At 42.7% G+C, this 22,353-nt stretch overlaps 2 protein-coding genes across 13 annotated transcripts in view; one reads left to right on the forward strand and one right to left on the reverse strand.

Annotated features, from left to right (window-relative positions):
- The first annotated feature begins 459 nt into the window (after positions 1–459).
- rif1 (replication timing regulatory factor 1) lies at positions 460–18,453 on the forward strand. 4 transcript variants are annotated; one of them, XM_018746195.1, is made up of 36 exons: positions 460–557; positions 2,025–2,146; positions 2,361–2,439; positions 3,358–3,454; positions 3,616–3,746; positions 4,091–4,185; positions 4,370–4,559; positions 4,670–4,762; positions 6,581–6,719; positions 6,873–7,024; positions 7,202–7,316; positions 7,470–7,646; positions 7,742–7,852; positions 8,343–8,405; positions 8,972–9,075; positions 9,502–9,588; positions 9,761–9,834; positions 10,185–10,365; positions 10,522–10,629; positions 10,749–10,898; positions 11,099–11,198; positions 11,401–11,671; positions 11,760–11,805; positions 11,966–12,168; positions 12,270–12,363; positions 12,544–12,666; positions 12,869–13,011; positions 13,098–13,187; positions 13,268–13,328; positions 13,501–15,903; positions 16,143–16,283; positions 16,448–16,543; positions 16,795–16,907; positions 17,213–17,366; positions 17,495–17,612; positions 17,916–18,453. In XM_018746195.1, the coding sequence occupies exons 2-36, from the start codon at positions 2,034–2,036 to the stop codon at positions 18,119–18,121; spliced, it is 6,621 nt and encodes a 2,206-aa protein (XP_018601711.1). In that variant the 5' UTR covers positions 460–557; positions 2,025–2,033; the 3' UTR covers positions 18,122–18,453. The 4 variants fall into 4 exon arrangements, with proteins under 4 accessions (XP_018601711.1, XP_018601719.1, XP_018601727.1 ...); XM_018746203.1 differs by having other exon boundaries at positions 8,975–9,075; XM_018746211.1 differs by lacking the exon at positions 4,670–4,762.
- Positions 18,454–18,607: 154 nt separating this feature from the next.
- Positions 18,608–22,353, reverse strand: part of neb (nebulin) — a 65,093-nt gene continuing 61,347 nt past the window's right edge. For 7 of the 9 annotated variants that reach the window (XM_029257051.1, XM_029257054.1, XM_029257052.1 and 4 more), the window contains 7 exons: positions 21,504–21,596; positions 21,041–21,148; positions 20,609–20,795; positions 20,268–20,360; positions 20,048–20,185; positions 19,604–19,707; positions 18,608–19,434 (listed from right to left, as the gene is read on the reverse strand). In XM_029257051.1, the coding sequence (XP_029112884.1) occupies positions 19,261–19,434; positions 19,604–19,707; positions 20,048–20,185; positions 20,268–20,360; positions 20,609–20,795; positions 21,041–21,148; positions 21,504–21,596 (897 nt within the window). In that variant the 3' untranslated portion in view covers positions 18,608–19,260. The remainder of the gene's footprint in view (positions 19,435–19,603; positions 19,708–20,047; positions 20,186–20,267; positions 20,361–20,608; positions 20,796–21,040; positions 21,149–21,503; positions 21,597–22,353) is intronic. The other 2 variants (XM_029257049.1, XM_029257047.1) reach the window with 1 other exon arrangement.

Here is a 22,353-nt window from a genome sequence, read left to right on the forward strand (position 1 = left end):
TTTGTGCAGCTCATGATGATTCCTCTTCTTACCAAAAAAAAGAACATACAAATGAATAAATAAAATACAAAGAACTATCGGTACAACACTTCACGGTCACGAGACAAAACGAGCAGAGCGATACTGTTGAGGTGGAGGAAAAAAAAAAAAAAAAAAAACATTCTCAGGATGAAATTATCAGCTGGCATTGATAGCGGCTCGCTCGTATTCCTAAGGAGACGAAACATTTTGAGCACCTGCTTCGTTTCAGCTACACAATCCTGAAATGTGTTCCATGTTCAACGCAGAAACGGGTTATTTAAGCTCCTATTCACCGTTAATGTGTCCGGCTACTGCAATCCGCGCGCAACACGGGACCGCTGTATTTGCTTATGAATAATTCACGAGGGGGCGGAGCCAGTGCGTGGGGTCAAAGGTGACGAGCTAGCCGCGTGCGCCGTTTGGCGCCACAGCGTTTTCGCGGGGATTGGAGCGGCGCAGCGGGCTCGAAAGCAACAATATACACAGGAAAAACGTCTTTCGACAGGAAGAAATACACATATATTTTATAGTGTGCGGTGAGTTTCTTCTTCCCAGCCCTCAGCGAGTGCACGTCCTTAGTTTAGTCGTGTTAAGGTAGGGTTTCTGAGCTGAGAACTAGTAGTTAGGAGTGGATCGTTAGCTCGGTGGCTAGGAGCTTTTAGCTAACACTGGGGGGGGCGACGTAGTTTAACAAATACTTTAAAAATCTTTAATCAACGTCAGTAAAATGATTTGCTGACCTTGCTTGTTCTTCCGAGGCGACATTTTGTTCTCGGCGAGACGAGTGGCTTATCGTATGCAAGACTAGAATAATGAAATTGGGTGCCTGAGGCTGATGATGATGATGATGATGATGATGATGATCATCATCATCATGTACACGATCGAGTTAGTATCTGTAGTTCTACTAGTTGGGCATCAGCTTTTTATACAAACTGTCTGCTGTTACCTGTATGTGGTTTTAAACGGATCTATATGTTGTCTTCACGAAGTGCACTTGTTTTGAGAAGTATTTTTTCTGATGAACCAGCTCCACTGAATATTTTAAGCCGGGCGTCTCTTGTTGATCTTTAAAGTTCTTATCTGTGTGTTGTAAACATCAGATGGAAGCAAGGAAAACATCTCAGGTTTTATTCATTGGAGTGAGTGACCAGTTAAAATTGTCCCACAAACTCATTCTGATTGTCTCCACCAAGTTGCACTTTTCTTTCTTAAAAAAATAACTGATAGTCTTTATCTCTGTGGATGCAGCCGTCTTGTATCGGTTGTACTTTTTTTTTTTTCCCTTCCTCCAAAGCACTGCAGTGTGGATTTGTATCTTAACCTTCATAAACCTTTTGTACAGCTCAGTAACTCTTAATGTATCAGTTTGGGGTTGATACCTTGAACAAAGGACTTGTGACAGGAGCAGGGATTTGAAATTGGTCTTTAGAGTGCAAGACACAGTCTCTAAGTTGTATGCCGCTTGCTGCCCCATAAAATACATCGAGCTCTAACATCACCAAAGCCTGGGATGAACATGCAGGAATAGCTGAAGGCCCCAGATCATGTGCCCCTCTCACCAAAATGCCCCATTGTCGTTTCTCATGGATTTGGAAATAATCCCAAAAGGTGTATGTCATCTTTGCGTTACCTCATGAAGCAGGACACATTTAAATTTATTAATTTAGCTGACTCTTCTCGCCAAAGCAATTTATAATGTTAAGCTTCCTGCACTTATTTACCCATTTATTCATCTGAATAATTGCTGGAGGTGGAATTCAAACCTGTCACTTTTGGGTCCAAAGGCAGCACCTATAACCACTGTGCTACCAGCTGCCCCAAACAACTAGTAAATTTGCTCTTGTTAGCGACTGAAATGTCAAGGTCGACCTTTTAAAAGGAGAACAACTGTCAGTTAACTTCCCAGATTTGTGGGACACTTTTTAGTACGGTGTCCAGTGATTCTCGGGGGGGTTCATGTTGCTAATCAGGCCGGCGTGTTCGTTTCCCCCGTGTTTCAGGGTGCGAGGATGATGGCGACTGTACTCCCTGCCAGCTCAAGCCTCGTCCCTCTTCTGGAGAGTTTGGAGGATCCCGAGGCTGGTCAGGCGGAGAAGACGGATGCCTACCTGACCATCACAAAGTAGGTTACCAGTGTGGTCCTATTGATCACGTGCAGCAGATCCACAGCTTGTGTTTGTAATCTGTTAACGGCTGTAAATGTGATACTGAAACATTGTTTGCCTCTTTGGAGGGTGTGCTGGTTGCCACTTTAGGTGGATGGATCATCATGAGCATGGTGTTGGTTTTTGCGTTGCACTGAACTCTGACTTAGTTTTTAACTGTTTTTGTTCCAGTCGTCTCAGTGGAGAGGATGGCCGTAATTTTCTACCTGCAGTTGTAAAGCACTTTTCACGTCTGGGTCAAGTCTTACAGGTACATCTCCTAGTTGTATAGCTGATGCTTTTGTTAAATGACACACGGTATCTTGATTTATACACCTGGGTATTTTTTACGGGAGCAGTGCAGGCTAAGTGCCTCGGTTAATGGCTGTGCAGTTTAAGTGAAGAGAGAACTGGTAAACTTCAGGTTACAAGCTTATGTCCTTGCTGCATTACCTGCTGTGCCTGTGTAGCACTTTAACTGTAGTTTCTCTGGTAGAAAATTAACATGTATACAAGTGTGCTGGGCTGCGTTATACACAACCGTCCGAAAAAATGTATGTACCTATTTTCTTAAATCACAACTCAAACTAAGGAATTGCATTTTAATGTCTACTTCAGAAGTTCCCTGTAAATATGTAGATGAAGTGTTTAAATTTCTCCTGCTTGAAAAATTTACTTTTGCTTTGCATCAAATGAATTCTGGAATGCTTGAGAACCCTTATGGAAGTTTTTGGAAAGTGCTCCGTGATAATAACTGTAACATATTGTATTCTTTTGAACTTGAGCCCCTGCTCTATGCATGTGGATATATTTGTAGTTTCTCAGTGTACTGTCTCTACCTGCCTGTTGCTGTGACTCTGTCTTGTTCATGAAAACAATAAAAAAAGATAAATTTGTCATATGTCTGGTTTATAGTACTGAACAGGTCTTTTACTGTTTTAAAAAAATACACTTTGAATGTACCACATTTTTGACCTCCCAAATGCATAGTTTTACATCACCCATTTTTTTGTGATGTCATTCGGTTTGTGATTTTATTTCTGAAAATATTTTGTTGACCTAGTTTGAAACATTTTTGACTACCCATAGCAAGGCAGTCCCTACGATTGAATGTAAATAGATGTAATGTGGGTTGTGATACAACTTGCGTGACGTTAAATTACGTGCACTTCTTTCTCATCACTGTCAGACGCACATCTCGAGTCAGAATGTGGAGCTGAGCCAAGCTGCGCTGCAAGCTTTGGGCTTCTGCGCCTTCCACAGCAACGTAGTCTCCGGGATCCCAGGTGCTCGTATGTTAAGAACCAAAGACACTTGGTGTCCCCCCCACCCTTTTCAGGACCAGTTTTATAGAGCAAGTTAGATATGCATTTATATTTGTAACTAGCATACATATGTAAATTTTTCACTGTTGCTTTTTTTTCAGTCTTGTCTTTTTATTCCCCAGATGATCTTGCAGAAGAGCTTCTGGTATCTCTTTCCTCCCTGGTTCTGGGTTCCACAGAGAAAAATACATGTGCCCGTGCCCTGTGGGTCATTTCCAAACAGAACTTCCCTTCAGAAGTGGTCTCCAGGAAGGTGAGTGGCCTACATTTACCTTATATTTATTCATTTTGCAGAAGCTTTTCTCCAAAGTGACGTACATCTCAGACCTATCTGGAGTTGCTCATGATGTAGGGAAAAATGTCAAAGTAACACATTGGGTATGGTACAGTGCTGGAACCTTTAAACACACACTTTGTTTAGTAGCCTAGTATTAATGTATTTCTATACATTAGAACTCCAGTTACAAACATGAACTAAAACACAGTGGGGGTGAATAATTACCAGTTCAGATTCCCTGCAATGAATGTTTTAAATTTTGAGTTTAAGGATCACGTAAAACTGGTTTTTGCCTCATTTGCTCATGTTCTATCCTTCAGGTGCCAGACATCCTCAAAACATTGGAGGCAGTACAAACAAGGGAAGACATCCAGTCTGTTATCATGGAGCATGAGGCGCTGAATGTTGTCATCAGGCAATTTTTTAAACATTTCTTTTACAGTTCGCAAACAGTTTTGTCGTAGAAATTGTAATTAAGTTCTTTTAATGACACTGACTTTAGTGTCTAGATTAAATTTCTAAATTGAGTACTGAGAGGAGTACTCATGGGTCAGTGTAATAGTATTGACAGTGATGCTTATGCCCATTTTTATGGATAGGTTATTGGAGCAGGCTCCTACTGAAATGGGGGAGGGAGCAGTGCAGTGGGCCAAACTGGTCATCCCGCTGGTGGTTCATTCAGCCTCGAAGGTGCGCCTACGAGCAGCAGCTGCCTTGGAGATGGGCATGCCTCTCCTCTTGGAGAAGCAGCAAGAGGTGGCTGCCATCATTGAACCTCTCATGTCCTCAGTAAGCACATCTTCTGCTGTCCTTCCTGTCACGCACAGTGGATGTTCATGTTATTGAGCTCAAGTTAGAATCAGTGAAAGACTAATGTCTTTCTTCTGCCCCATTTCCAGAAGCTGATTCCAGAGCTCCAGAAACTGTTTTCCTCCAAGAATGAGACAAATGTTCTGAAGCTCTGGCCATTATTTGTAAGACTTCTTGGAAAGGTAGGGCCTGCAGCCAGCCTCTGTTAAGGGCTTAGCACATGTTGTTTGTATTAGATGCACTGTAAAAAAAGAAAAAAGTTGAGGCAAATTAAAATAAGGCAACCGCTATTACAAGCACTTTTTTGAGTTATCTCAACAAATTGGGACTGAAGTCCACCCAACTCAAAAGATTAAAATCAGAAGTTCTCACAACATAACTATTTATCTTTGCCTAATGAATCACAGAACAAAATATTTTTTGTTGGCTGAATATAAATAGGCCAGATGGATTCATTAATATATTTAGTCTAAATAAAAGACAAACCATAACACTGATCAAATAACTTACTTAAACGGTTTGTGTCCAATGTCACAACAGTGACCTTACTGGTACCAAGCCTTGCATTTTAACTCCCATAATTTGCATGTTACACTGAACTCTGCATGTTACCCATACATGTTAAACAACTCCACAAAAAGTGTTAATTATATAAAGTAACCATATGTGACTGTCTTGTGGACCTCTGGGTCAGAATTTGAAAATTTTCAATATTTGCATTGCATTTCTTCCTGTTCAGTATTCTTCCCCCTTCAGTGCACTGCTTCTTTGTAAAAATCTCTTTTCATCATGTTCCCTCTATTTTATACAGATATTTAGGCTAGCTTATTTAAAGAAATGGCGGTAAGACAATCTGAATTGCCAGGGCCGGAATACAGTATATTCAGTTAAATTCAGTCTATTTTTATAGCGCGCTTTTCTCATACAGTGACACAGCACTTTAACACAGACATACTGTAAGGCAATAAAACAAATACATCAGATAAAAAAAGAAGACAGTTGACTATCATAATATTGTACTTTTATAGAGCTATAAGTATGCCTACTGGCTGCGGGTGAAAGGAACAAAAATTCCCCAACTGAAAATCGAGGGAGAAAAAAAGAACCTCTGGGGGTCCAAGGGCCAGTGGTTGCCCACCTCTCCTGGACATTCTAGATTAAATAACAATTCTAAGCCAGTTGCACATGACCAAGCAATTAAAATGAAAGCCTTTTTCCCATTTGTCTGACAAGCTTCTCACAAAAATTTAAATAATGTCATGCGCAAAAGCACCCAAAAGTGTGTGAAATCGGTAACACTACTAAATTAGAAAAATCAGCTTAGGAACAACATGCAGTATGTGACAAATAACATATAGTCGTTTAAAAAATGATTGATACATGCCTGTTCTGCAGAAACCGCTCCTTCACATCAACATCAATTCTTGTAAACTAAGTAAAGTCAAAGTCTCAAACTGCGCACGTGCTCAAGATTCAAACTCTGTGAAACGTGAAGGTTCAAGGCAAAACTAAAATAATTCAATTAGATCAACACAACATTGCACATTTGTAACATTTAAGGAACGAATTTGTTGAATTAACTAAGTATGATACATGAACGCTTCCAATCAAAATATCTTAGTTCAGTTTACTTTTCTATGTTTATTTGGAGAACTTTTTGTAAGTTGGCTTTTTTTACAGTGTGTGTTCATTTAGTAGCCACATTTTTCCAAAGCAATATACAGCTTGGTAAACAAAAGTGCATCAACAACAAGGGGTTATAGATGTAGACAATTGATTCTTATACCAGGGTTAGTTTTTTCAATACCATGCATCTTCTAGCACACATTATGCAAGAAGGTGTCTGTAGAATTGATAGGAAATACAAAGGTAATTGTGATATCTGATGTAACAGAAATTTATGGAGATGATTTGAAAGGTTAAAAAAAAAAAAAGTGGTGAATGTGAAATTGCCCTACATGATAAATTGCAGAATAACAAATTGTTTTTATGGCCTTAAGTTGCTCCACAGAGGCGGTCCATTCATCAACTCCTTGCTACACCTGGAGGAGCTTGGCTTCCGCAGCTCCTCACCTGTTATCAAGAAGATTGCCTTCATTGCTTGGAAGAGCCTCATTGACAACTTTGCTCTTAATCCAGGTGGGCAGAGTGGTGTCAGAGATGGTTCTGGCAAGTAGAACCTAGCTGTATGTCAATGAATGTGATGCTGGACACCTTGATAAGAGGTACAACAGCATCTTTCTTGAAATTTGATGCATTTTTGGTACAAGTCCTGCTTTCTTGCCATTGTAGATATCCTGTGCAGTGCAAAACGGCTCAAGCTACTCATGCAGCCATTAAGCTCTGTCCAGGTGAGGGCAGAGGCATTGCAACTCACTAAGCTGGAGGTGTGGTGGTACCTGGTGATCAAGCTGGGCCCTAACTTGGCTGCTAACTTTGAACAGGTAAGGTAAATTCACGAACGTGTACGCTAAGATCTGACAATGATTCACATATATTAGATATTAAAATGTTACATAATTCAGTGTTGTGTTTGCAGGTAGATGTCTTTATGTATACAGGCATTTTTCCTACTACTCCTGCAAAATTTTGTAACGTTCTTATTTTTGGTATTTTGAAAGGTTGGGGTTCCTCTGCTCCAGAGTGCAGTAAGCACTGAGTCAAAGATCTTGTCTCCAACTCCCACAAGAAACTCTAGCTCTAATGTGGGTGTTGTTCCCTCAACGCCTAAAACAGGTATTTTCAACATGATCGCTTATATTACTTAAAGAAGGTGGGTAGAGCTCAGGTTTTTGTGCTCTCTAATAGCCCTCTGATAGATGGAACAATGTGCTGTGTTATCTCTGGGTTGTTTGAGATTTGTTGATCACTTGCTTTGCACTCTACCAGGTGGGCCGGCCCTTAACAGTTCCATCGCCACTCCAAGGATGAACCTTAACAGCAGTGTTCATGGGGTCCAAACCTTTCCATCCATTCAGCTGCTAGGGCTCGAAATGTTGCTTCACTACTTCCTGGGTCCAGAGGTCACTGCTGTTGCAGCCAAACACAAGTTGCAGCTTAGTCTCGGTGAGTCTTATTATATGCTTCAGTTTTGGCTTACAAGTTTACTGGGTGTTTTGTTGTTACTGTGCTGCCCCCACATTAATCACTTTTTGTTACAGAGCCCCTGTCCCATCCACTACTGGCCAGCCACACTCATTTCACCAAGTTCTCAGGGGTTCTTGTATCAGCAGTTAGAGACGGTGTTATCGGTATCGGCAAAGATGCCCCAGGTATGTTTGCTGGAAGATTGTATTTATGTAGGGCATGTGGTAATATACTGGTTAGCACCATTTCTTTGCATTCATTTTACCCAGGTTCATATCCTCCTTGCTATGTGTACTTGATCAAGGTTATTACCCTAAACTGTTACAGTAAAAAATTACCCATCTGTATAAATGGGTAAATCATTGCAAGTAGTTGCTTAATATTTGAAGTTGATTTGGAGAAAAGCATCAGCTAAATGAATAAACATCTTCAGTACCATTTTGATTCACATGCCAGAGGTCTACGACTAAATTGTGCAATGGGAGAATTTAGTAGGAGCAGTGTTTAACTTTTAGACCTGTTATGGGGAAAGGGAGGAATGCTGTCAGCTTTGGATGTGTAAAATACCTGTAAGTCCTCCTTCCAGGACCAAAGGCCTTTGTATGCTCTTGTACATTTATGGAGTGGAGACTACAGTGATGATATGTTCCATGTTTTCCAAACCGTTTCCCACAGATTCCTTGCTCAGCCTCATTTGGAAGAACCTCGTTGGACTCGTCAACACAGCTATAGAGTCAGGCAGGTGTCCAGGGTCAGATCTTAGTTGTTGTTGTTGCGATGGGGTTTTTTTTTTTTTTTTTTTTTTTTTTTTTTTTTTTGTTATAAAAGGGTTTTGAAGTTTTCTGTCAAGTCATAAGTGTTCAGTATCTTGGAGAATAACTTATCTGTTCTTTTGAATTTATCATCTGCACTTTGTTCATTTGTGTTTTAGTGAGAGGTAAATTCTTGCATGTAAGATGGTAGGGTTTCAGTTACAAAAGACATTAGCAGTGGCATAAGTGAGTTTGTTAATTTAGGCATTTCATGAGTAAAAAGTGAACCGAGATGGTCTCCTTTCCCACTGCACAGAGGAGTGTTGTAGTTGGGTACAAAGACCATCAAGAGCAAGAGGGGGAATGCCAAGGGCATGGGGATGAGTGTCACCCATGCCTGACCGAGACCTTCCACAAATAGTGTGACTTACCAGGGGTGGGGGTGGGATGGACTGTCATTCCTGTGCAGAAACAAAAGTATAAAATTGATTTGGCATTTTACATAAGCATTCTTTTGAGGGCGATCTGTTGAGTTTGTGTGTGCTCCTCCAGCAGGCAATAAGAAGGACAGACAGGGATCCGAAATGCTAACCCTGCTGCTCCAGGCTTTACAGAGCATTGTATCCTCTGAGTCTCTGCCTGCCCTCCGTACCCTGGTAAGGCAGTGCATGTAGATTCTCAGCCTGGAATAATACAGTACAAAATCACTCATCATTGAAATTATTATATATTCATACATGACCATTTCAAATCCTATCACTTCTGTAGTCCAGTGACGAACCAGCATAGTACCCTCATGGAGTCATTATTTCCTGACCTCAAGTGAGACAAGAATCTGTTTAAATTGTGAACCCAACTATAAATATTGCTATTACATTAAAGTATGTTAATAATTTGGGTAACTAGGACTACTAAGCAGCAATGCAGTGAAGTGCCACACTACAGTGCATATGCCATGCATGGTCACAACTTAAGCAGTCCATCAGGCATTCATACCATCACTCACTGACCTAAGTTCGAATCAGTACATAGTCAGTGTTATGACATGTTCTGTGTACATATGCAAAATATTCTTACCACAGGGGCTTCTTGAGACCACAGTGAAAGGAATTCCACAGAAGATTTTGGGTTCTGCAGCATACCAGGTGGCCAACATGGACATTTTAAATGTATGTGTGGCTGGTGTTTTCCATTTACTGTTGAGCTATAGGTGTCATTGGAATGAAGTATGAATTTCCTGCCTTTTGATGTTCCATGTTTAACCAGAAAGCAATTGTTGAACATTTTTCTTGTTAAAATTTGTGCTGTTTATGCCAAAACATTTCTCTTTCCTGACTTCAGGGCACCCCAGCACTGTTCCTTACCCTGCAGTTGTTCCACAGCAGCATGCTGCACTCTTTTGTGCAGGATGAAAGGTGGGTGTTTCTGTAACCCTTTGCATTTCCTCCCCCTCTGTATTTCGTCAGTGTAGACTGCAGCTGGAGTAACTGTTTCTCTGATAGCAAATAAAATGCAGTTTTCTTCCTGTAGCTTACAGCAGTGCATAGCTGTAAAGTTGGTTTTTTTTTTTTTTTTTTTTTTTTTTTTTTTTTTAATTCTTTAAAATAATATGGTAATCAGACACTGGTTTCAGGAAAATCTAAAGTGTGTGTTTGTCATTTGATGCATTTTGGCCCCTGGTTAAATGCCAGCCCTTGGTGAATCACCTCTGGTTCTAGGCAATGGAATGCATTCGTTTTGTTCTTTCCCTCCACCATCACTACAGGTTTTTTGTGTGTCTCGAAACCCTGGTAAGCTGCGGCCTTTCTGGTCCCACGTCCCCTCTGGCTTTCAGTGAGTCAGTCCTGGGGGTCATTGGGCGCAGCGCAGAATTGGTGGAAAACAAGGAGCACCTGTGGAGGATGTGGAGCATTGTTGTCAGCCCCTTGACGGACACAATCATACAGGTACATGTTGCGAGAACATTTCTACTGTTCTTGCCTTGGCGTAAATCATTTTACCACAGTTTATACATACAGTGTCAACAATATAAAGTGCAAGTTTCTTTTCATGAAAAATATGTGCCATTTTTCCTGAGCCCCTCCTTTACCGCTTAATTCCAGACCAATGAGGTGAACCAAGGCGATGCACTGGAACACAATTTTACTGCAGTTTACAGTGCCTTGATGTTCCCTGTCAACCACCTGCTAACTGGTCAGGCCCTACCCTGTGTGAGTCCCAACTCACTTTTGTCTTCATTATACAAATGGCCTGTTTCTCCTTTCTCTTCTCCTTTGACATTAGTTTGGATTGAGCTGCATTTCTACTTCTGTTTCTTGTCTCTATACAGGCTACACAGAAATCCTTGCTGAGCACCTGGTCCAGGCTGTATAAGGCTTTTGCCCGCTGTTCTGCCCTGGTGGCCACTGCTGAAGAGAATATCTGCTGTGAGGAGTTATGTGCCAAGATGCTTACTGTAATGGACCGAAAGGCCCTTTCGGTTAGTGATCTCACAGTCAAGGTGTCATTGGATCCATGTAGGGCCTTCTTTCAGCTTTTTCCATACAAAGCATATCAGAAGTGCAGCAGTCTGCTTAAATTAAAAAAAAGTAATCTGTTTGTATATGCCCTTATGTAAACCACTCCCTTTCTCTCACGTTCTGTCACTGATGTATGAAACCTTTTTTTTTTTTCCCCCAGAATGTATCAACACTGGATGCAGTTGCCAGCATTCTCCTGGTCATCATTGAGTGTATCGACTTCTCACCATATACAGTGAAGTCTCAGCAGAAGCCTAAATGTAAGGGGTTCCTTTTCACGGAATCAGAATATGTGGGTAGTGTAAATTCTAGCACACAGATTCTTAAACTGCTTTTTGGGTGTCTTATGCATAGGCAAATCTCTGAATCAGAGAAATAATTGATGCAGGGATATTCTTAATGTCCTCTGCCATAATGTGTGAAGTACTTCTTTCCTGACTGCATGTTACTGTGTCTTTTCAGCACCTCGCACTCCATCAAACTGGGTGAAGAAGAAGAACAAAGTCCTTGGAAACCTTGCTGCCTTTCAGACCCTTCTAGTGCAGTTACTGGAGTCCTTCCTTGCACAGGAGGCACACATGGAGGGTACAGGGCCATCAATGGGTGGACTAGCCTCTGTCTTATTGGCTATTCTATCTGTACTCTTCAGCAGCCTTGCTCTGGCCACAGCAGTTTGTGAGATGCTGTCTACACTCTCTCCTCTTCTTGCTACCCTGTATGAACAGGCAGGGAGGTAAGTGGTTTCTGAGCTTAGCTATTTTTTGTCCATTTCTCTTTTTCCATGACTTTCTAAAATGTTTCTGCACCCCCCTACTTTGTAGGCCTCAGAATGAACGGCCATATTTTTACTCCAGTGTTGCCCCAAAGGTAGGTAAATTTTTTTTTTTTTTTTTTTTTAAAAAGATGCATGGCTGACATTGCCTGCATAGGCTGTTGTGTGTTTTTGGCAAATTAAAAAACATATGTCAGTACATATGTTACTATTGTGCCATTTGTCACAGGCATCACATGGTAGTTCTTTTTACAGTTGGAGAAGCTGCTGGGTGACATCTTGACCTGCTTGCAAACACGCTGTGTTCTGGCTTATGACAGTGAACTCCTTGGTCTTCTAGCACCCTTGCTCTGTGTGCTTCTCCTTCACAAGAGCAAGGGGGTCCGTTCCCTCATCACGCAGTTTTGGAATGCTACCTTTGCCAATGCTCCTGTCCTCACCTACCCTGAGGAACTCAAGTAAGTGTGCTCACATCAGCTGTTTTTAGATAGGGTTGGGAGTTGATGGTGTTGTAAGTCTTTCATCCAGAGATCTTCATCTAGTTTCCTGTAATTTGCAGAGCCATTTTGAATCAGGTGAAACAGCAGACTCCAATGATTTTGCCAGGCTTTCACGCTGTTGATGTTTCTGATGACTTCTCTGGGCAGTATTCTGTAAGTCTTGTAATTTTGTATTGTAGTCCTATCAACCATCAAATTAACATTGCTAAATTTGCAGTTTGTGTAGTAACCGACTGCTGGGTTTCTGTGTCATTTTGGATGAATGCTGTTTTTACCAATAGTAGGCTACTTTTTCTGTCAGTGTAGTCCATGTTCTGCTACTTGTGATTTTAGGGTGAATGCTCTCAGCTTGAGACAAAGATCAGTGGAGTCACTGTGAAGTCCACAGGGAAGAGGGGCTCCCTGCTGGCCAAGGCTGTGGACCGGAAAGAGAAAGCTTCCTTAAAGCCTATCTCAGTGAGAACAAGACATTTTTGTTTATCATTTGCCTTCATTAACAGTGCTTGCAGGACTTATAATGAACACATGAAAATGTGTTATGTATCCACTGTCAGTTTTCAGAATAACATATTTGAATATGCAGTGTGAAGCAAAATTCATGACAGGAATTTCAGAAAGAGCCTGCCAGCTGGCACCAAGGTTCTGTTATTTTCTGCAGGTGAAGCTTGATTTTGGTTCTCCCAAACCACCTCGACGAGAGGTATTGGAGGAAGAAGCTTCAGTGGACTTTGTGTTCATACCTCCAGAGACCAAGGAGCGAGTTTTGACTGAGCATCAGAAAGAGGTCAAGAGGACGAAAAGGTCAGGTCCTTAACGGAGTACCCCTTAAAAACAAAACTCTCAGCATCGGTGCCAGCTGTGGTAACTTTCATCTTTTTCTTTTTTAGGGTTGATATTCCTGCTATGTACAATAACTTAGATGCTTCACTGGACACTACCATCTTTTCTCAGTATTCTCAGAGCCAGGAGGAATCAATGTATGTACTGAATTTTTTTTTTATTATTATTTACTAACTCTGCTTGCTTTTTAGTTAACTTTTGAAAATGTTGCTTTTAGGGATAAGTTACTTGCAGATGAAAAAACAGAAAAAACAACAAAGGAAGACCTGAATGTCAAGGTAAAGCAATTTTAACTTATGTATTTTTGGATAATGCCATCAAAAAGTCTTGAATGTTTTTTAAAGGGTCATATTTACTGTAATTTTAACTTAATCTGTGCTGCTTTTGTCTTTTGAAAATGCTTTAAACCTTTCTGTTAAAGGTAGAATATTTAACATTTTTTATTGTAAGGTGTCTGAAGAAAAAATGGATGTTGAAGAATCCATACAAGCTGAAAAGATGGATGTCGAACAACCTCCACAAGCTGACATCAAGGAGTTGTCAGAGGCTGATATAAGCTCCAAGATGGACACATCAGAACAGGAAGTCCAAGCTGTGGAAGTATCTGCCAGTGATTCCATACAGGACATCTTGGCAACAGAGACTGCTGAGATCAGCACTGATGGCTGCAATGTTTCTGCTTCCTCAGATGTAATTTCTGGGACACCCCAAAAGCCTGGTAGCCGTCGTCAGTCATTCATTACTTTAGAAAAATATGAGGACAGGAAGACTGCCAGCATGGGTAGTGTGACAAAATTTACAGGCCCTCTCTCCAAGCCCAGCAAAGGCCAAGAAGCCACAGAGTCAGTTGCTGAGGGTGAAATGGAAGAAACGTCACAGGGTGTTGACAGACCAAAACGTGGTCGTCCCAAGAAGCAATCACGGTCTTCCCAACAGGAGGTTATTGTGGCAGTTGAGGTTGAAAAGGAAGCTGAAAAGGAGGCTGAATGTAAGGTAAATAATGGAAACGACTCCTATAGCCAGGCCACAGATGATCCGGATATCATTCCTGGCACTCAGATTGACAGTACAGGCAAGGCCAGGCTTCCTTCTACAGAGACTAAGGGAAATGCTTCTTCAGAGGAAATGAAAGAGCAGCTTGTTGATTCCCAGGGTTCTGAGATCTCAAGCCAGACAGAAGTCAGACGATCGGGTCGACGCCGGAGTAGACCATTGCGCCCGGGTGAGGACAGAGAGGAGACGGAAGACAAAAATAAGATGGGAAGGGTAAATGTTGAACAGGGGTCTTGCCAGACTGATTCACAGAAGATCCTAGCTGCTGTTCAAATGGAAAGCCTTTCACAGGGTAGACAGACCCGAAGGAGCAAGGTTTTAGAAGCAGAGTCAGAAAACAGAGACGACATGAATAGCAAAACTCCACCAGGGGGTTCAAAAATGAACAATAACTCACAAAAGGCCTCATTTGCTTCTAATATGGAGGTTCCATCCCAGGTCAGACCAGGCAGGAAGAGCAAGGTGGCTGAACCTGTGAAAGATGAAGCAAAAGAGGCTTCACAGGAATCCTCCCAGGTTCAGGGCAGGTACAAAACAAGGAGGTCATCCCAGAACTTACTCTCTGCCATTGAGCATTCGGAGTCTGATGGTTCAGAAACTCGTGAGGACACTCAGCCAGTCAAAAAAAGAGGCAGGAAGCCGAAATTGTTGAACTCAGATGTGATAGTGAGCCCAAAGAACACTCAGTGTCAGCAGTCCACACATGTAGAATCAGTGGAAATAGGTATTTCAGAGGCCTCTCAGAAGGAAGAACCCAAAAGTATTAACTCAGACAGTGGGAGCCTAGAAGCACCACAGACTGTCAGTGAAGAAGTTGAAAGGAATTCTTCAGATCCAGAAACCTCTATATCAGCTTCAGATTCAAAGCCAGCTACTATAAGAAGTGGCTCAACAGTTGATGAGTTTCCTACAGAAAGTCAGCCTGTAGTTCCACAGTGTACCACAGCACTTACTGAGATTGTGACCAAGAGTCAGAAGGTGCATATCTGTCCTCATTCTAACAGGGGAAGGGGGCGCAGGCGCTCAAGGGGTTGTCACTGCAAAGTCTCTGGGTCTTTGTCTCAGGAGAGTGATGTGTCTGACTCGCAGAGTAATGAAGACCAGGGCGAGAACAGATCTTCCCAGGATGGAAACTTGCTTTCTGACCCCTCTGAATCAGTATGTTCTGAGTCCAAAGAATCCCAGATCCAGGCATGTACAAAGGATGCTGTTTTTGTGGAGATTGATCCACAGGTCATGGCTTCTGTTTCTAACAACGCCTTGGCACTTGGCACCGCTGAAACTGAGGGAAAGTCAAACATTTCAGATAAGGATGAAGTGGAAATTCAGAATACATCTCAGCTTGTTGACATGCCCTGTGAAAAGATAGAGGGTGCTGTTGAGGACATTTGTAATGATCAACCAGAGGGGGAGGAGAAACATGAAAACAACCAGGAAGATCAGTGCCAGATCATAGATGGACTAGATGCTGATGCTCCTCTCCAGCAGGAGGACTTGGTAGCACAGGATGAAGAAGCACATTTAAACAGTGCAGATGTAGCTGTAGCTTTTGCTCCAGCTGCTGCTGCTTCTCCTACTATGCCTGCGGAACTCTCAGAGCCATCAAAACCCCTCTGCATGGACTCTCCACCGAAGCAGAAGGCCTTAGAAGGTGAAGCAGATGTTCCAGATGTAGACCAGAGTCCTAGCAGTGGGAAAACTCGTGGTGTGTGGTCTCCGTCAGCATCTCCCTCTACCAGCATTCTCAAGAAGGGCCAGAAGAGGCCCTTGGAGGAAGAATCTCCATCCCCTTTACTCAAGGTATGGTGAGAAACTCTACTACTTCCTTATGTAAGGAACAAAGGTTATTTGCAGTTAAAGCTGTAGATCATCCTGACCAAATTCACAAAGGTTGGGAACAAAGTTATTGTAAATGTAACGACCAATACCACATTTACAGTTCACACATTAAGACTTGTTCTTTGTCATTTCTGTTGTGGGCCCCTAACTCAAGTAGTCTGTAAAAGTGGATTCTTGCTAACACATTGACTTTTTTGTAGTCTCGCCGAGTGTCTTTTGCTGATCCAATCCACCACCAAGAGCTGGCCGATGACATTGACCGTCGAAGTCCTGTCATCAGGTCCTCTGCAGGAAGCTCTCCAAAGTCCAAAAACATTAATAATGTCTCCTTCCAGCAAAGGGTAAATTATTCAGAAAGATGGCTATCACTAATTGAGTCTGTTGTAGTCTCCCTGGCTACATTTAAGTACGTGATAGATGTCTTCAGTTTTGATAGAGCTGAATCTCCAGTTCCAATTCTGCAGTCCTAATGTTAGTCCACGAAAATGCCTTTTTGCTGTTGCAGTTCATTACTACACCAACCAAAGGCACCTTGACTAAAGGCACCTTGAGTCCACGTAATCTTCATAGCCCAAGGTATAAAAGCCCCAAGAAGTGTCTGGTATGTACCACCATGATCAGCAGTTTTCCCATTTGATATGAATATTGTAAATTGGTGTTCATAGAATGCTTATTAAAAACTCTCATTTCTCCTTTAAGAAGTTAAGTCTTGCGGTCCATATAAAAATTGGAAATGCTTGGTAGTTTGAAATTATGCTTCTTTTAAGAGGATACCACATTTCTCAAAAGAGAACAGCAAATGTTAACTGAAGACCCACAGCCATTGCAGTGTGAAGTTTTGCCTCCTTTCAGATTTCAGAAATGAGCCAGGAGCCTAAACCCATTCCTAAGGACTGTGTGTACCCTGCTCTGGTTGGTTGCTGTGTTCCTGTAGAAGCTGTTCTGCCTCAGCTGAGCTCAGTGTGGTAAGCATGTACATTTAGTTCACTCCTGTTTTGTAGGTTGCAGAATGTACTGCTTGCATGAATAGCAATCTCATTTTTATCTGTATGCAGCCATCATTCATTCACTATCAGTAACGCCTTGTCCAGTGGAGACTCATGCCTCACAAGCATTTTACTGGATAATTAAACTAGTGACTTTTAGCATGTCAAGCAACTCTGCCTTTGTTGTACAGCTAAAATTTGCACAAATGTATAATTTTATATATCCACATTGTGCATTTTTCCAGTCAGCATTTTCCATAGTGCATATGTTCTGGCTTTCTCAGGCCCCGTGGTTTTGGACACCTGGTACGAGCCAGAAATATCAAAACAGTTGGAAATCTGAGTGCTCTTACACCAGCTGAAGTTAAGTCCCTGCCTATTCGCTCCCCAAAGTTGTCCAATGTGAAGAAAGCGCTTAAAACATACCATGAACAACAGGTAAATTTCAAGTTCTCCTTCAAAAGTGTCCAGATTTAAATAAATTAAATTGTCAAAATAATGAAACTAGAATATATGATGAAGCACAAAGTAGCCGAAGGACCTTAATATCGTTGAATGCGTTTTAGCGGAAAGGTCGAGGTGATGAGCTAAAGGGCTTTGATGAAACTGAGAAGATGACGTCTGAGCCAGAGGAGAGAGACCCACCAGAATGTCAGGAAGACGAGAGACTTACCGATGCTATAGGTGAGTCCTTGCCAAGGATCAGAAATTATGTAGAATGAGCTGTTTAATGGGGATTTATCAGGGTTTCACAATTTACTCATTTAAATAATTGTTTTGGGTCCTTAAATGCAGTGAAAACTGAGTAGTAAACATGGCTGCAGCTTCTGAGTAGTAGTGCAGGAATGTAAATGATACTTGAAGCCTTGTTTGTAACCCAATTAGTGGCTGGCTGAACAAAAACATTGGTGAGGCATCTGTGTGCGTGACAGAGGTGTCGCAGTTTAAGGGCCACCAGATTTAACCATGTAATTTGTCCACCCATAGATGCAGAACAGGTGAACATACCAGTGGCCACAGATCCAGCTTCAGAGGTGGAAGCGATGGCTGTTCGGCTGACCGCAGAGGAGTTGAGCCGCTGCTCACCAGGCCAGCTCGTTCAGATGCACGAGCAGCTGAGCACCTTGATGAGGAACATTGTGGTCCAACTGCAGAGCCGCCTACCCTCCACTGTTACTGAGAACACACCCTGATGTGTTCAGAGACCTCTGTGCTTCATATCTGCAATGGACAAGATTTGCCCTAATTTGCCTGTCTATATGACAGTCTACCAAGACCCAGGATTTGATTTTACTATTTTAAAGTGCTTGGAATTCCAGTGCTTCAGCACTCCTATGGGGCTTTTTGTTGTTTTTATGTGCTTTTTTTTTAGCTTCGCCGGCTACAAAGGTTTTGCACTGTACCAAGGAAAAATGTATGGTCAGCATAACCCTTTGGTGTGAGGCAGGACTGGATATAAATTTTACATGCTAGTGGTTGAACACTTAGCATTTTTTTAAAAGAAAGTAATTGTAAATGATTAATAAATGAGCATTTGGATTTGAGGTGTGTCAGATGCGGTGTTGGGATTTTGTTGCATTTTTGGTTTTTCATATACCACTGGAAATTGTACAACACTCACCAGGTCTCTTGACATGATCAGCTTAAAGATGTAATGGATTTACAACGGGAGACTGTTGTAATGCGTTAAGTGTGCTTTATTAGCTATTGCTTGAAAGGCATATGATTTCCTTTACCCCCAGACCTAGTTAATCAGAAGAAAAACACACATGCATTAAGTGGCCAGCCTTCAACAAAGGAGGGAAGAGGCTGATCTTAACTCTCCAAAGCAGCTTGATTCAGAGGAGTCTCCAGAAGGTTTCAAAGGCACATTTGTCTCTCAATGTTCACTGTAGTTAGTCTTAATTTTTGCTTTTCCTAAGAGGAAATCTGTAGAACCTGTGATGTTCAACAGGGTAAGTAATTGTACTGGAAGGGTCACAGCTCAACTTCAGTTACTCTGACATATGATACTAAGTGCATTGATATACAAAAATAGTGGTCATTTTTCCATTGGTACACAACTTCTCAAAAGCAAGACATTCTTTAAGACATTTTTGTAGAACATTCATGTCTGTCATTTTTAGGTCATTGTCCTGATTTGCTCAGTTTCAGTGTTGCACTGTTGACATCCAAACAGGGTGGACAGAAACAAGTACCTAAACCACAGCATGGAAGTGACATCAACAGCATGCTACCCGACCACTACTTGCCACAAATAAACGTACAAATCTATGAAGCCCTGTGACTAACAGCTCTTTGCTATGCTTTTCACCCTGTAGTTGTCTTGTGTTTAGATGGCCTCCACGTAATTGGCTGGCAGCATACCAGTCTTCCCAGTGCGCTGCACGGTGCCGTACATCCAGCCTTCGTCAATAGACTGTACATTCACAATGACGTCTCCATCCTTGAAGGACACCTCATCCTGGTCTGCAGCAATGTAGTCATACATGGCCCGCACGGTTTTCTAGGTAAGGGAGAGGTAAGGTTATCAAGACCAGAGCAGAACCTTAAAGAAGGAAGCAAGCAGTTACTGGTTCAATACCACCAATGAAGGATGGTTTGATGTCTGTCCTGCATTATTTGTTTTGTCGATGCTCACAGAGCGGTGAGTTGGAGTGTTTTATGGCACTCACCCCAGTGGTGGATGGGTGAGAGGGGATTGAGGATACGGTAGTCTGTTGTGTGGCCACAGAGGAGGATCTCTGCTGAACCTCCACAGTCTTGGCATGTTGGTAGCCTGAAGGTGAAAGAGGAGAAAAGTTAATCTTGGTACAAAGTGATGTTATTTTCTGTAGTGACTTTTGTTTCATCCTTTCAACATTGCTTTGTAGTTTACGTTTACATACGGAACTTCAGTCCCCGAGGATGGGAGTGTGGAGGTATTTTCTAGTTAGGTTTTCAAAATCTGGAAAGATTTACTAGTAAAGCAGACTAGATGTGCTTGCTTACTGTCAAAGTGATTGAAGATGATACACCTGAAATGTGATTCAATAACTCCTTAAGACTACATAACGATGTTCTGTACTGTGTCCCTATGAAGTGACTTGGCAATGTGATGGGGATCCACACAAACTCACCCAGGGATGAGGCAGGGAAGCCGTTGCTGTACACAGACAGGTGATGCTCTACATTCTCAGATCCCTCTGACTTCTCATCCCCAATACTCATGGCGCTGGTGGAGCGGGAGTGCTCCTTGCTGCGACGCTGTGCTTGGACTGTGGGAGGCCAACAGCAGATGCATGAGCACAGTTACCTTCAGCATTCAAAGCATAAGGCTCATGGTGCCAGGACACTTACCTGACAGCATGTGCAAGCTCCTGGACTGGATGTTGTCCTCTGCTGGGTCGTAGTCAAACACTGAGCCGGGGTTGGTGCGCCACACACGTAGGTCTGTGGACAGGGTTAGGGACATTGTAGATGTTTCCTATAGGATCTGGATGGAAAAAAACTGAACATACCGCTATAGCTGTCATTTAGATTTATTATTTGCAGCCTAGCAACCCACACCGCTCAGGATTTCCTGGCAGTATTTTGCCTTCTGTTGTAAACTGAACATTGATGTCCCAGTATGGGCTGAGAAAGAGAGACCACATCCCATGTGCACCGGGAGCACAGCATCATGGTGCGCATGACTAAACCTGTAATGGTCTCCTGGTCGTGCTCTATGGTTCTCCTCCTCTCCATCTCCACCACACGCCTCTGGATGCCTCGGTAACTGATGTCGCTGAAGTCCTGCATGTTCTTCTTCACACGCTCTGTAATGGGGTCCATTACTACTGGAGTGAAGCTGCCCTTGCTCTTTTCAAATTCCTGATGGTACCGCACCTGATGGGTGGAACAAAGTGGCTGTTGGTCTTAAACAACAGTAACCACGTTAAATATGTTCTTCATTACATTGAACTGAAATGGAACTGAATGTGTCCGGGACATATTTTAGAACACTTGGAAGTTACTCGCGCACACAGATATGGATAATTACAGCTATGCTGCCTAGAACTGTTTCAGCTCTACCCCATCCTCAGTCCTTAAACATCAAGGGAGGAGGGAGGAATACGACGACAGCAGCTTACACCAGAGATGATGCGCTGCGTCTCCTTGACGCGTCTCATTTCTGGGGTGTCCAAGACGAAGGCGGCCTTGCCCTGGACCTGCTTGCGAAAGCTGTCCGAGTAAAGGACCTGCGGGGCAGTTGGAGTGCAGGATAGTCTTACAGTTAGGGACAATGGAGCCTCAGACTTTTGCCTCCATGTCACACATGTCCACAGGTTGTATGCAATGGAGACAGCGGCAGAACGGCAAAGAACCCAGCGTTGTCAGGAGACGATGGAGCATTTTGTTTAGTGACATCAGGGTTGAATTAGCGGGAAATTTTGGGAAGGGGAACCGGTTAAGCAGAGATGTACACGGGAGATGACAGCCGTTGTATTAAGTAGAGCAGTGATAAATCCAGTTAATGTGACTCGTGAACAGCTGGGAGGAGGAGTTAGAGGGTTACGCAGGTGCACCGTCTAGCAAACATTTGTAGAAAAATACCGAGCTAATGTGTTGTTGGTTTCGTTTCACCCGCTCCATCTCTGGAGTGTACGAGACTGGTGTTCCCTTCACCCGGGTGTCCTTATACAACACCTGGAGGACAAAAGCAGAGCACCCACGAGGCTGTGAGACACAAGACCACACACACACTGCTCCACTGCCCAAAGGTTAGTTCCATCCACGCACTCACAGCTGTGGTCTGGATGTTACGTGGGAAATGGAAAGTGGGAGAAGGGTGGATTTGGTGGTTTGCTGAGCAGCTTGTGACAGTGAAACGAATACAACAGTCATGATGGGGCATGAATAGGGCACAGTTTCTCTAGCGTGGACACAGAAAACAACTGAGCTGATGCGTTCGAGCCAGAACAGTCAAAGACCAAAGTGGGATGATGATAGCCAGTGAGTGATGAAGGGTGTGAATTGTGTGGCTGAAATGGTGCATTGAAGATGTTACCGTGGTCTTACTGCAAATGTGCGGGGATAAACAACACAGACTGCCAATGAAGGCAAATGAGAAGATGAGTGAGGTTCAGCCGTGTTTGCAGGCCTCAGTGAAGGAAGGAGATGGCCGCTCTTGCAAAGCCAAACTAGCCCAAAATGCTAGCGATGGGGGGTTTCTACCGAGCTGATGTGCCTTTGGGTCTCCCGGACCCGTTTCACCTCCGGGAGGTCTGCAACAGCCGTGCCCCAACCCATCAGGTCCTTGTACTTTATCTACCCAACGTATCGGTTCCATGAGGCGAGCGAGACGGACGAGGAAGACAGAGAGACGTAAAACATCACAGGAAGAGCATCACAGCACACCACCAGTCAGGGCAAACATTTAACAGTCAACAAATCTCATAAAACT

The sequence above is a fragment of the Scleropages formosus genome, chromosome 12 (genome assembly GCF_900964775.1).
Source record: "Scleropages formosus chromosome 12, fSclFor1.1, whole genome shotgun sequence".
Taxonomy (NCBI): domain Eukaryota; kingdom Metazoa; phylum Chordata; class Actinopteri; order Osteoglossiformes; family Osteoglossidae; genus Scleropages; species Scleropages formosus.

Excerpts from the sequence above, each read along its gene's own strand:
- rif1 (XM_018746195.1), top strand. The coding sequence starts at position 2,034 with ATGATGGCGACTGTACTCCCTGCCAGCTCAAGCCTCGTCCCTCTTCTG. Across the intron at positions 3,455-3,615 it reads CGTAGTCTCCGGGATCCCAG|ATGATCTTGCAGAAGAGCTT; the intron begins GTGCTCGTATGT and ends TTTATTCCCCAG. Across the intron at positions 13,012-13,097 it reads GAGGTCAAGAGGACGAAAAG|GGTTGATATTCCTGCTATGT; the intron begins GTCAGGTCCTTA and ends TTTCTTTTTTAG.